The sequence below is a fragment of the Podarcis vaucheri genome (genome assembly GCF_965113315.1).
Source record: "Podarcis vaucheri genome assembly, chromosome: 8".
Lineage (NCBI taxonomy): Eukaryota > Metazoa > Chordata > Lepidosauria > Squamata > Lacertidae > Podarcis > Podarcis vaucheri.
Window position 1 is genome coordinate 61,763,669 of NC_138766.1, and position 13,937 is coordinate 61,777,605.

At 44.6% G+C, this 13,937-nt stretch overlaps 1 protein-coding gene across 2 annotated transcripts; it reads right to left on the reverse strand.

The window, feature by feature from the left end:
- Window positions 1–342: 342 nt before the first annotated feature.
- On the reverse strand, window positions 343–12,139 carry RPL7 (ribosomal protein L7). 2 transcript variants are annotated; one of them, XM_082234028.1, is made up of 7 exons: window positions 12,007–12,139; window positions 10,732–10,837; window positions 7,676–7,842; window positions 4,949–5,086; window positions 2,444–2,553; window positions 1,577–1,787; window positions 343–398 (listed from the first exon to the last, which is right to left on the reverse strand). In XM_082234028.1, the coding sequence occupies exons 1-6, from the start codon at window positions 12,018–12,020 to the stop codon at window positions 1,579–1,581; spliced, it is 744 nt and encodes a 247-aa protein (XP_082090154.1). In that variant the 5' UTR covers window positions 12,021–12,139; the 3' UTR covers window positions 343–398; window positions 1,577–1,578. The 2 variants fall into 2 exon arrangements, with proteins under 2 accessions (XP_082090154.1, XP_082090155.1); XM_082234029.1 differs by having other exon boundaries at window positions 343–1,147.
- Between the last annotated feature and the right edge of the window lie 1,798 nt (window positions 12,140–13,937).

A 13,937-nucleotide genomic window follows, 5' to 3' on the forward strand; every position in this document is an offset into this window, starting at 1 on the left:
GATAAAGCAATTTTTTTAACAGTAGGTGCTGACACCACAAGCTGCTGTGTGGATTTCCACCAGCACTTCTCTTTCCCAGGGCCCATTTAATGTTCTAGGACAAGGGTGATCATCATAGCTCCTTTTCTGAACCAAGCATCTGCCTACTCTTCTGACTGGGAAGGTAATTTAACACCTTGTTGTCAGACAGACCTTCAGCTAACAGGACCTTTGTGTAGGTTAACCATAGCTTAGATTTCTCAATAACGTTCATAACTTACTGTTTGTAGCTACCTAAAATTAAAAGGGTTGCAGAAGTACTCTGACTGCCAGTCAATTTCAGAGCAAGGAAAAACAGCACAATTTCACAGAAGATTTTTTTTTATTAACAATGCATAGAGATGTCATCTGCTAGGCCCCTAGAAGAGAAGACAAACTCAGATTAGAAACATTTCAATTGAATATTTTTCAGAGAATTTCAAGTTGGGCTGACAGCACACATTTCAGTGTTTTACTTGCCTTTATGTGCACACAAAAATCACTTTCAACCAAAAAGCCACTTATCTGGCTGCCTGTGGTGACTAAAAAATAGTAAAAGATGCGTTTCCCATAATTTCCTATATACCCAACTCGGTATACTACAGTAATTAATTATTACTCTAAAACACACAGTGCATAACCTAAAGTGCAGTCTAAAGTCCATCTTAACCAACCACCCAAATGATTTAAAATAGCACAAATAGAGCAATGGGGGCATAATTTGTTCTCTGAATAAGCAGCTTATGGCTTAACATGACAATATGAGTTCCGAATACAAAGGGAAGTAACAAAACTGCAATTCAACAGCTAGACAAACTGCCATCCACACCCACATTTGCTAACAATTCCCCCTACAAACCCCACACCTAAAGAACTTGATTTTCTGGAATATCTGACATTTTAAAGATTGTATAGCTTTATTGTATTTTTAATCCTGCACATTGGGGCAGTTTGGTCTAAATAGTTTGTTGTAGAATTTTGCCATAGTTGTATCGCAATATACTACTTTATCCTGTGGGAGGCATGGTCACAGTATACTCGCATGCACACAGAAAGACATACACAAGTTCCTCCCCCATCTTCTGCTGATCTTTCAAATGTTGGGCTGAGATGCCATTGCATTTCCTAGCTAGGAGAAGGGCAAGGAAAGCCCTCTTACTTGATTACAAAGGCACTTCTGCCTCTGGCAGGGTATCATCCCTAGAAAGTCTTAGTGTGCACAAAACAGGAAGGAACCTTAAGATGTCATAGCTTTGGTATTGTGGCTGAGAGAGAAGTGCCTTTGCAAGCTAAGACTGTGGATTCACAACCTCTAATCCGTAAAGGTATAAGGAGCTCCTTTAGGAAGCAATACAATTAACATGTGATGCTCAGTTTCCCATCTGGGAACTGACCATGACAAGATCTGCTTAACTTTGTCAATGAATTCCCAAGACTCCCTGATTCCACATGAAGAAAATATTCTACAACCTGAAGCCTATATCCCTTGTGTACAAAAGATGTGTGAAGGAAACCCTTGCTACAAGTTTGTATTGCAGTGTTCTGCAGCCCAGCATACCATTAATTCATCCTCCTTATGAGCCGGTTAATCTGGTCTTCCCTGTTTCCTGCATCACCACCTTCTACAAAGTGAATAGTTTTCTTCTTCATTCCACCCCGTGGAGAAGACAGCTTGAATGGCCAGAGAAAGTTGTTTGCTGCTTTGAAGTTTTTGCCAACAGTATAGATTTCATGGATCAGATCCTCCATGCAAATGATGCCGTGTTTTTCTAAAAGTAGAGTTAGAAAAGGTTCAGAGTACAAAGTGCCTTCCCATTCATTGATTGTTGCAATCACCCTGCGGGTAGCTGAGAGAATGCAATTTGCCAAGTCACCCAAATGAGAGCATCGCAACCAAAAAGAAACTGGGACATGGGAAATGTATAGCACTATACACTGCATGTCCAACAAAATGGGCACATTTTGTCACTACTGTAAAGCCAGAATGTCCATCACTCAAATAGTATAACTTGATAGTGGCACTCTTGTATTTGTTTGACATTAAGTTAAACTGAAGTTACTTTTTTCTATTGACTTCTAACGCTAAACCACAATCTTATTAGGCAAGAGCTGGTATAGTGTAATGTGGCTAGACATGAAAACCAGAATGTGTTAGGTTCAAATCTCAGCTCACAAATTGACAGCCTTCAGCAAGCCATTGCCTCATTACTCCATCTTGCAAAAATGGCATAATACTGGCACACCGTTAGAGAAAAGTTAGAGAACATCAGTGAAATACTTTCTATGTAAATGTAAAATGTTATGCTCAAGTTGGCCAGCAGGATTGCAAAGAATAATTGTCTCAGACGATACAAGAATGCAATAAGCTTGCAGATGTAGCAATACACTAAAATAATCCAGTACAAGTTGTCATAAATTTACTTACCCAGGCATCTTTTGATGAGAGAGTTATCTGTCAAAGCAATGCGCTGCTTGTTGATCTTCCCATAACCACGCTTGTAGATCAACTCATGCACAGATTTCAAGTTGGGGTAACTGGAACAAAAGATAAGACATGACAACAGCACTGCTAACTTAGTAACATAATGAAAATCAGCTGCTTGAATTTCTAAGTTAAAAATATAAAAATGTGTATACCGAATGCATGAGTTCATTGGCAATAGTGTCCTCAATACCTTGCTGTTTGTCCATTCAGTACACATCTGTATTTATCACAGCCAACTAATTTCTAAAATTAAGTAGCTGTATCCAGACATAAGCTTTTGGATTTGAATGCTGGAAACAAAACAGCTCTCTCACAAGGAATGAAAATTAGCATGGACAACTTCTGGCACACAGTGGAAGATTGCATTGGACAAGGCAGAAAGGAGGGTGTTGGGGGGGGGGGAATCATTTTTAGCCTAAGCAGGAAGGAAATCTGCTTAAAACATATTTATGACAGAGAGATGCCAGGGGAGAAATAATGGCTTATATTATGTATTTGTTTATTAACTAATTTTCTACCCTCGTCTTCTATTGCAATCACAATACAAAGGACAATGTACAAAAGTTAGACTCATAATTGGAAGGTAAAGGTAAAGGGACCCCTGACCGTTAGGTCCAGTCGCGGACGACTCTGGGGTTGTAGCGCTCATCTCGCTTTATTGGCCAAGGGAGCTGGCGTACAGCTTCCGGGTCATGTGGCCAACATGACTAAGTCGTTTCTGTTGAAACCAGAGGAGCGCACAGAAACGCAGTTTATCTTCCTAGATCAAAAATGTTTTCAATAAATGACATAAGGTAGGTGGTTTTTTTGGGAGGGGGGCAAACTTATTGAGGCAGGTATTTCTGCATTCTCGACAGAAGGGATAGATGTCCCAACCAACTATGCTTCTACTACCATTAGAATGCAGTGAAGAGCCTATGTGAATCTTAAAAAGACAGGCTTATACGGGAGGAGAGCTACTACAGGTATCCTGGAGGCAAATCTTTTGGCCCAGAATTAGTTGCTGGGAACTATTACCACTTCCAGGACCACAGGAATTATTCACTATTTTAATACAAGACTTTCTCAGATAGGAGCAATACTTTTAATTGTACAATCATACTGAATTTTGTTGTTCAGCAGGAACTAGAATGTGGTTTCCGATATAGAAATGCCACACTGGAAGTTTTCATCAGCAAGAAAAAGTATCATTTACCAACCTATACTCTAGTCCATAGCCCTTTGGATAACATAGGCCAGAAAGAGCCAACACCTGTATTATCATGAATTACTGTACTTCTCCAAACATTAAGGTAAAGGTAAAGGTACCCCTGCCCGAACGGGCCAGTCTTGACAGACTGTGGGGTTTGTGCGCCCATCTCACATTTATTAGCCGGGGGCCAGCGCTGTCCGAGGACACTTCCGGGTCACGTGGCCAGCGTGACATCGCTGCTCTGGCGAGCCAGAGCCGCACACGGAACGCCGTTTACCTTCCCGCTGGTAAGCGGTACCTATTTATCTACTTGCCCCCGGGGGTGCTTTCGAACTGCTAGGTGGGCAGGCGCTGGGACCGAACAGCGGGAGCGCACCCCGCCGCGGGGATTCGAACCGCCGACCTTTCGATCGGCAAGCCCTAGGCGTTGAGGCTTTAGCCCACAGCGCCACCCGCGTCCCTTTCTCCAAACATTAGTCCAGAGCTAAAACTATCTAGCCCCTTATGTATTACAAAGATGAAGTTATTATGGAAGCAGACTTGGTATGAAGTAATCAACTTGGAGAAGATAACCAAGGTAGTTCCTCAAACAAAAATCCTTTCACAGGACTACTGGCAGTAAACTTTGCAATTCCAGACATTACAAAGTAGTTAAAAGTGACAAGAGGGAAAAGAGGCATGAAAGAGAACTTTGGTAAACAGATGAAGGTACAGTGGACCCTCTGAATACGAACTTAATTTGTTCTGGGGGCCGTGCACACCCAGAAAAATCTGTATGGCGTGATAGAGCGCTTCTGCGCATGCGGTGAAACCCAGAAAAATACTTCCAGGTTTGCCGCTTTCACAAGCCAAAGTTTACGTTACTCAAGAGTAATGTAACCCAAGGGTCTACTGTACATTTATTTCTGTTACACATTCTGTACGGTATACAAAATAGTAACATTAAATGCACATGAAAACTTGTTGCATCATTCCACACAAGTGCAACTGCAAAGAAATATCTCTTGTGGGACATTAGCTGGTCATACATGGGCTACACTATGGATCAGTGTATTTTTTAAAATGCTGCCAACCTCATTATGCGTCAACCTTCTAAATATATATGAGGCAATTTTCAGTCTGCGATTGCAGCGCGGAGTAGAACTTTCTGCTCTGGAGCAGGAGGTGTAGAGACCACTTCGCCCAACGCAGACAAGCAGAAGGCAACATATATAGGGAACAATATATACCACTAAATTTAAGATTCAACTTACCCCCATGCAATGTAAGGTTCAACAATCCTCAGCATGTTAATGGATGCTTTGTTGAGTTTCACAAATGTGCCATTGAAAATTTGACGCAAACGAAGAAGCTGCAGTACCTTGCGAACCTTGGGACTAACGCCATTAATTCTAAAAGTGTAGTAAAACATGTTTCTTTTCAGTACGGTCTCCAAACAGATTTAACTACCAGCTACTTCCAATGAAAGCTTTTATCATATTAGTAAAACATGTAACACTCCAGATAGCCGAACTTACGTTATAATTAACATACCAATGACATTTATTTTTAATGGATAGCATTAATGATAATTTTGCCCCCCACACAAAGAGTCCACGAAAGGATTAAAAAAATCCTACCAAAACACAGTCCTTGCCCACTTCAAAATAAGGAGCATTTAGAAAAAGTGGCAACCGTTATGCAATCCAAGATAAGCAAGAGGCCTTCATTGTGTTAATAACCTATACAAATGATTCCCCCCACCCACCCCAGAATTTCCATGGAGCAAACTGTACCACCTTTCATTTTTCAGGCGAAGACATGTTTATTCTTCTTACCCTTCATTTTTTAGGTCAAGACATGTTTATTCTCCATACTCTTCCATCTGTTTTATTGCTACTCCTCTGCCATTGTGGCTCAGCTGTGCTCATATTCACAGAAAGCTACTACTGTTGGTAGCAAACTAAATCCAAACGAGGTATTGAGGGGGTAGAACACTGGCAGCTTTTGAGCACCAGGATCTAAATATGCTAAATACCATTTTAAATGCTACTTTGGATGCTATTAATGAATTATTTTATTATGTTATTTTATTAGCCATCACCGATTCTTAGCCAGTCAGAAGGCTTTCAGGGAGAAATCAAAATAAATTACCGTATTTTTCGCTCTATAACACGCAGATTTTTTCTCCTAAAAAGGAAGGGGAAATGTCTGTGCGTGTTATGCAGCGAATGTGTGGTCCCTGGAGCCGAAAAATGAGGCAAAAATCAAACCGCGCTTCAGGGAGAAGGGAAGCCTGAAGAGAGGAAGTGATTGCTTTCCTGCATTCTGCCTCAGGGTCTTACTGCCCGCCCTCTCTGTTTCGTTACTGTGTTTGCTCAAACGGAACAAAGAGCAGGGAAAGCCCCTCCCCTCCAGGCAAGAAGAGAGGAAAGCAGAGCGTCCGTCCTTCTATCCTCTCCCTGCTCCGGAGGAACAATGTTTGTGAAGGGAAGAGAGATTACAGGTTCGGCTTAAAATTCTGATTTGACTTCCTGCTTTTTGTTTTTGGAGACACACAGCATTCAAATATGCTTTCTTCCATTTAAAGAGGGAGAGAGAGAGAGAGCACACGCTGGCTGGCTTGTGTGGATGGGTGGGGGGAAACCTTTGCCTTCCTTTCCTCACATTATAGCCCTCTCCTGCATTCTTAGCCTTCTGTGTTTTTCCTTCCCTCCCCACTTAAAATGTGGTTACAAAGCATGGATCCACATGGATCCTCAGGATCTTTGCATTGGGTCACCCCAAATTCACCATCAGAGCACACAGCATGTCCATGGCTACAGCCTGCCCCCCCAAAATCACACACCCATTGTTGCCTGGGGCTGCAATGGTGCAAAAACGTGGTTACAAAGCATGGATCCTCAGGATCTTTGCATTGGGTCAGCCAAAATTCCCCATCAGAGCACATAGCATGTCCATGGCTACAGCCTGCCCCCCCCCAAAAAAAATCACGCACCCACTGTTGCCTGGGGCTGCAATGGTGCAAAAACGTGGTTACAAAGCATGGATCCACAGGGATTCTCAGGATTTTTGCATTGGGTCACCCCAAATTCACCATCAGATCACATGTCTGTGGCCACAGCATGAAGCACAAAAATGATACGTCCACTGTTTCATTCAGAATATTTTTTCCCTTGTTTTCCTCCTCTAAAAACAATGTGCGTGTTATGGTCAGGTGCGTGTTATAGAGCGAAAAATACGGTAAGTGACTAAATTACACCTAGACCATAAGCAGAACAAAGCACTCATGCATTTTTAACTCAAAATGAAGTCTGAGCGTGCTCAGTGGGGCTTTCCTCAATATACTAAAACTTGTGGGATATTACTTAAAAATACAAAGCAAAAAGTTATGCTCTTTCACTTTGAAATCAATTAGGCATTAACACTGATATAAGGCTGAAAGTCTTGCTCTGCATTAAGCCCAACGTGTATAATTTGAATGTTAAGTAAAATTATATTTATTTATATTTTATCATTCATGCATTAAATTTATATACCGCCCTTCATCCGAAGATTTCAGGGTGGTTCACAAGATAAAAATACAGGATAAAAGCACAAATATTTGGAACAAAATCAAAACTACTACCACCCCTCCCCTAAACACATTTAAAATATTTTTATTTTATTTATTCTGAAACCTGGACTTCATGGAACTTCCCACCAGCTGGTCAATTCTCTAGGCACACAGCTTTAGAACTGTTTTTATCTAAGGGTAACCTGAATAAAGAGGCTTCTACACAAGGTATTTTTGAATTAGTCTTATAAAGGACAGTGCTGCTGCAAAGGCTTAGGTCATAGAAAGGATTGCCCCTCAAACAGCTGCAACCCCCAGCACCCTTAACAAACTACAGTTCCCAGGATTCTTTGGGGGGAAAGTCATGTTCCTTACATATACAGTGTGGGCGTGAGACCAACTGCTGTTAATTTATGTGATAGCACAACACATTTGTTCATCTTACCCTCTGATCCTGATCACAAATGCCAGTTTGGGTTCAGCAGGTACATAGTAATTGCCAGCTTTGCGAGCCATGCGGGCCATGCGAATTTCGCGCCGGTACATCTGCCTGTACTCTTTGTGGTATAACTCAGCCCTTTTATAGATTAATTTTCGTTCAGCAATTCGCAACTGAAAACAGAAGAGAATATTATTACATTTCCTAAGTAAATATATGCACATTTATTACATCTTTGTCTCTGTCTTCCTTCAGAGGATCAGGACAACATACATCATGGGGAGGCAAACTAAGGCCCAGGGGCCAGCCCAAACATCTTCTAAATCTGGCCCACGGAAGGTCCGGGAATCAGCGTGTCTTTACAGGAGTAGAATGTGTCCTTTATTTAAAATGCATCTCTTGGTTATTTGTGGGGCATAGGAATTTGGTTCCCCCCCAAAAAATATAGTCTGGCCCCCCACAAGGTCTGAGGGATAGTGGACCCCTGGATACATCATTCTCCTTCATTTATTTAGTACAGTGGTACCTCTGGATACGAACGGGGATCCCCGTTTGCATCCTGAAGCGAATGTAACCCGTGCCTGCACGAGTCGCAATTCGTCGCTTCCGCACATGCACGTGATGTCATTTTGACCGTCTGCGCATGCGCAAGCGGTGAAATCCGGACGTGACACATTCCATTACTTCCGGGTCAAAGCGGAGCGCAACCTGAAATCACTCAACCTGAAGCATATTTAACCTGAGGTATGACTGTACCTTTATATCATGGCTTTCTTCCATCATGGAGTCTAAAGTTTTTCCCAAGTGGTCTCTTATCCAGGCACTGACCAGCTCCAGACCCGCTTAGCTTCAGCAGTTATTTGCATCAGATACCCTCATCATGCAACCCAGAGCTTTCCAAACTTTTCATGTAGGTGACATACCTTTTAGACATGCATCATTTCCCGACACAGCAATTCAGTTTTACTAACAAACCATGGGTTAAACTAACCCCTTTCCAGCGCTGAGCGCGTTTGCGCAACTAACCTATACACTGCAATCAACACACTAATGTGTCGCGACACACAGTTTGGAAAGCTCTGATGTAACCTCACTGAAAGTAAGTGGCCTAGTGAGCTTCATAACTGAGTAGGGATTTGAACTTGGGTCTTTTGAAGTCCTAGTCTGACACTCTAACTACAATTCCACACTGGTTCTTACCTTTATTAACCTGTAATAGCGCAAAGGTGGACGGAGTACTATAATTACCAAATAGCTTCTTTTTTGTGTGTGATCAGTCTATGCTGGGTGCACACATACACATACATAGTTTCGATGGTGCTTGCTTGGAATGAATGCTTACTTGCTTTTCTTATCTTGCTTTTTTAAAGAAGGGGGAAGCAAGGTCCCAGCCTTGGTAGAGCCAAGGCTGGGGGAGGTGAGTTTTGTAACTGAGTGGTTAAAGGCAAGGAACCCCTTCAATGAGATGCAAGAAGATAATGGATAAAGGGCATTTGGTTAAGAGGTTTATAATCTCTATAATGAAAAAGGCCACTGATAACCATCTCACTAATATATCTGAAAGATGTTGAATATGTATGGGGAAGGTGGCTCTGGTGCCAGCTACAGCTGCTCATGGGAAAGAAGACCTAAGCCAGAATGAGGACAATATTGTTTCTAGATATACAGTGGTACCCCGCAAGACGAATGCCTCGCAAGACGGAAAACCCGCAAGACGAAAGGGTTTTCTGTTTTGGAGGCGCTTCGCAAGACGAATTTCCCTATGGGCTTGCATCGCAAGACGAAAGCCCATAGGGAAATGCTGGCGGTCGGGAGCAAAGACTTTCGCCCACAGCCGGCCTTCAGAAGAGGACCTCTTCTGAAGGCCGGCGGGGGGCAAAAGTCTTTGCTCCCCCCCGCCTGCCCCGGGCGATCTTAAAATGCTGGCGGGCGGGAGCGAAGCGTTCGCTGCCGACCCCCAGCATTTTAAAATCTCCAAGGGACAGCAGAGAAGTCTCTGTCCCGGGGAGGTTTTAAAATGCTGGGGGTCGGGAGCGAAGCGCTGCCGACCCCCAGCATTTTAAAATCTTCCCGGGAGGGGGCGGGGGGGGGGGACACCTGCCCCAGCCGCCCCACTTCGGAACGCTGTTCCGAAGCGGGGAGGGGGGGCGGGGACACCTGCCCCAGCCGCCCCACTTCGGAACGCTGTTCCGAAGCGCGGAGGGGGGCGTGGACACCTGCCCCAGCCGCCCCACTTCGGAACGCTGTTCCGAAGCGGGGAGGGGCTGGCGGGGACACCTGCCCCAGCCGCCCCACTTCGGAACGCTGTTCCGAAGCGGGGAGGGGAGGCGGGGCGGGGGGCGGGAACACCTTCTGAAGGCGGGCAGGGGGCGAAAGTCTTTGTCCCCCCTGCCTGCCTTCCCAGGGGCTTTTAAATCGCCCCGGGGCAGCGGAGAAGTCCTCCGCTGTCCCAGGGTTTTTTTAAAATGCTGGGGGTGGGAAGAAAAGCCCTTGTACCCCCCCCAGCCTTCAGAAGAGGTCCGGGGACAGACTGTCCCCGGACCTGGTCTGAAGGCGATTTCCCTAGGAACGCATTAATTGATTTTCAATGCATTCCTATGGGAAACCGTGCATCGCAAGACGAAAAAACCGCAAGACGAAGAGACTTGCGGAACGAATTAATTTTGTCTTGCGAGGCACCACTGTACACTAAGCAGTGGAGAATATTAAAAAAACTAGATTTTTGATCCATATATTACAAGCTTTTTGCAGGCAGATCAATCTGCCTACTAATTTTATAGAGCCACAAAAAGTTAACAGGCCAACTACCTAAGTTGTCACACACAAAAATCCAATTTTGCAGCTTAATGGTATCCCCTCTTAACATACCACATGGAACATTGTTACAGTATCAAGGCAAAACAAGCCACTTCCATCAAATTGCATCTAGCACAACTCCATTAATAAAAGCTGCATTAATAAAAGCTGTAATCCTGCATATACTAGGAATATGCTCCACTAAACACAATAGGGCTTATTTCTGTGTAACATGCATATGGACAAGACTGTTAAGTTATATTCACCTTCTTTTGGACCAACAGCTTTTTCAGTCGTTTGGCCTTCATATCAGCAAAAGCCTTCCGTTTTTTCAAAAGGCTCTCGGGAACCGAAGGCAACTTCTTCTTTGCTCTACATTAGAAAGCAAAAGACATATACATCTTAATATGTATGTTTCTTCTCATGCATACTGCACACAAAAAGAAACAACCTAATAGCCATACAATATCTTTTTAGACTTGTTAGTAGAAAGCTACTGCAGCTGTACAACACTGCGTTATTAACCAAATTACTTTATTCAAACTTTTCTCTCTAGAGACAGGTTTATTGCTTTCCTGAATTTCCAGATATCAAGCAGTTTTGATTTCCTGAGATATAGCTATGTGAAACTCATTGTTAACACTGTTGGTAGTTATAAACACGTTTAACAAACCAGTGGCCTGCAAAGCTGGAGTGTTTTTTTTGGAGATTTATAAATTATCTTAAAATCCCAAATTATAATACTGGTATTTTAAAAGCAAAACTACTTGACCCCACTCCTGGAAAAATAGTTTCTATAAAAATAATTCTAGTGTAATCTCAGGGCCATGGGTTCGAGCCCCATGTTGGGCAGAAAGATTCCTGCCTTGCAGGGGGTTGGACTAGATGACCCTCGGGAACCTTTCCAATACAACAATCGTTATGTAACAGCGGGTCAAAGCCTTTTTTCCGGGACTATGCAAGACAAATGCGGACAAACGCCGACTCCCTCGGCCTGTAAAGCGAGATAAGCGCCGCAACCCCTGAGTCGTCTGCGACTGGACTTAACCATCAGGGGTCCTTTACCTTACGCAAGAAAAAGCGCTCAAAAATCCCCAAGTAACCAATGCTTCCGAATTTTCTGGCCTACCTCAACCAACGGAGCTGGGCGCGTGTGCCGGAAGGCTACAGCTAGGCCTAACCGCGCCACGCAAACTACCAGACCAGCACGGCCTGCATGAAGCGAGGCGGCCAAGTGAGTCTGGAAGCTGCCAACGGCGGTCGCGGCCTTCCCGCTCGTCTCCAGCTCCGCTCATTCCCCAGAAATGAACCCCTCGCAACGCGCCCCACTGCAACAGGGAGGGACACTTCCTAGTTCCCAGCCGCATCCCTCTGAATGGACCCCTCCGTCTCCCGAGAAAACACTTGCTAAGAAGGCTCAGCAAAAGCCTCTTCAGAATACGGAGCCCTCAGCGGCGAAGGCCGAGAAACAAAACCCAGGAAACGCTTTCTTAATGTCGCGGATGGCAACGGATTGTACCGAGGAAGAAAAAGCTACTCACTCTTCGCCCGCCATGGTCGCCGCCGGAAAAGAAAGAGCTGGCGCATGCGCGGTGAACTTGAAGACTCTTTCCGCCGCCTAGTGGAAGGGACCATTAAGCGCAAAGCCCCAGCTTTAGGTGTCTCAAGCGATGCCTGTGGCGAAAAAGGAAGAATGCCTACGTAAGAGCCGGGGCTGTAGCACATGCGTAACTGTCATTAACTCCTTGATACGGTGAATATCCAGGTGTTTGAGGGAATGAGAAAATAAGACATGACACACACACCAAATAAAAGTTGATGATTAGAACAACCTCTTTTTCCAAGCAGTGAATTTTGATGTGTGTTATATTCAGGTCTGGTGTTATAAACCAGCTTTTCGATATTGTTGGTAGACATACACGGAGTGGCGTCTTGAATTCTCAGATTCTGGGCGATTAAAAATAGTACGTTTTATATATTTCTCTTGAAGGGCATGTAGCCATGTACACTTTGCACAGCTATGCACATGGTTATTCTGTAGTTACTCCCAGTGAGTTCAGTGAGGTGCATAGAATTTCAGCCTTGACATTAGAACACTTTACTTTCCCGGTTGCCCTGCGACCCGCAAAACCCAAGGAAAGTATGCTCTGGATTGCCGGACCAACGCAGCAAGGTCCACTGGGAGGCTGCCTCCCAAGAAGAACCTCATGGCAATGGGAGACCAATCTGGTGCTATCCATTGGCCAGTGAAGGAGCCCCTGCGCCAGTGTTTGCTTTCCTTCTCCTTCCCGATCATTTTTCCCGTTTGTATCATGCGTCTTCGATTGTAGAACATTATAGGTGTTTTTAAGCGCTGATATGAATGATTAACATCGCTTCTTGCGTGAATGGTGTACAGGACGTAAATTAAGATGGGCACTCCTATATACACTTATCTGGGACTAAAGCCCTATTGAACACCTCTGAGCAAACGTATGTTGGACTACAACGTAAGCACAATGAAACTCGGAGCAAATTTAAAATTGATAGATGACATGTTAAAACTACATCTCCCAGCATACATTGTCAAGTGGGGCGGGGCAAAATAAAAATTATTGCTTCAGTGCATCATGGGTTCTGTAGTCTTTGCCAGCTGTGCCTTAAGTCTAGACCTGTCGCTATGCATTATGGTGAATGTAGGCAATTTATATTAACTTCTCCCCAAGGAATAGCTAAGCCTTAGTGGCCAGTGTAGCACGAAAATATAGTTTCCTGCACGAAGCTCACTGTTTGCCAACGCTTAGGCCTCTACCCAGATACTTGGGAGTAAGAACACATAGGATTACTGTCACGCCGCAAGTCAGCGTGCTGCATCCATCCTATGTTAGGTGCGCCTAAGTCCATTCAAATCAACGGGTTCAGTTAGGCTTGCCCAGTTTAGCGTTGCAGCTCTGTCTCCGAGGGTAACGGACTGCGGGCGAAGCGGCTCACATGAAGGTGAGCTGACAAAAGCTTAAAGACCCTGTGGTCTGCCTAGGAGAAAGCACCAAAGAACTCAACGGGACTTACTTCTGAGTAGGGGGAAAAAATTCGCACAGTGTACCAACAGTTCTGTCCTGCATACTCAGCCCGCCCCCTTTCCACGTTTACGGTACCATCGCTTTAAATGGGACTCTCCTTTTTATATATTAAAAAAGTGTGCACATGAGCGCGACTCTCGGCAGCCTGTGCTTCCTGGAGGTCGTGGCACTCAGGAACATGGTTGTTTAAGAAAACAGAAAAGAGGTAGCAGAGGCGCAGATCGCACAGGCTGGGTGGGCCTAGCAGCGCGGGGAACAGTTCGCGCTACCGCTGCCGCCGCTGCCGCCGCCGCCGCCGCGCTTGACTGCGCCGTCGTGGCCGGACTGGGCTCTCTGGTTAATAAAGGAGGGCGGCGCTGCTGGGCGGAAACGTGACGGGAATAGACGGGGGAAGGCCTAGGGATGCAAAGTGG

Coding starts and splice junctions, on each gene's coding strand:
- RPL7 (XM_082234028.1), bottom strand. Junction 2,554..4,948: donor GAACCTTACATTGCATGGGG/GTAAGTTGAATC, acceptor CTTTTGTTCCAG/TTACCCCAACTTGAAATCTG. Junction 1,788..2,443: donor TCTCATCAAAAGATGCCTGG/GTAAGTAAATTT, acceptor CTCTACTTTTAG/AAAAACACGGCATCATTTGC.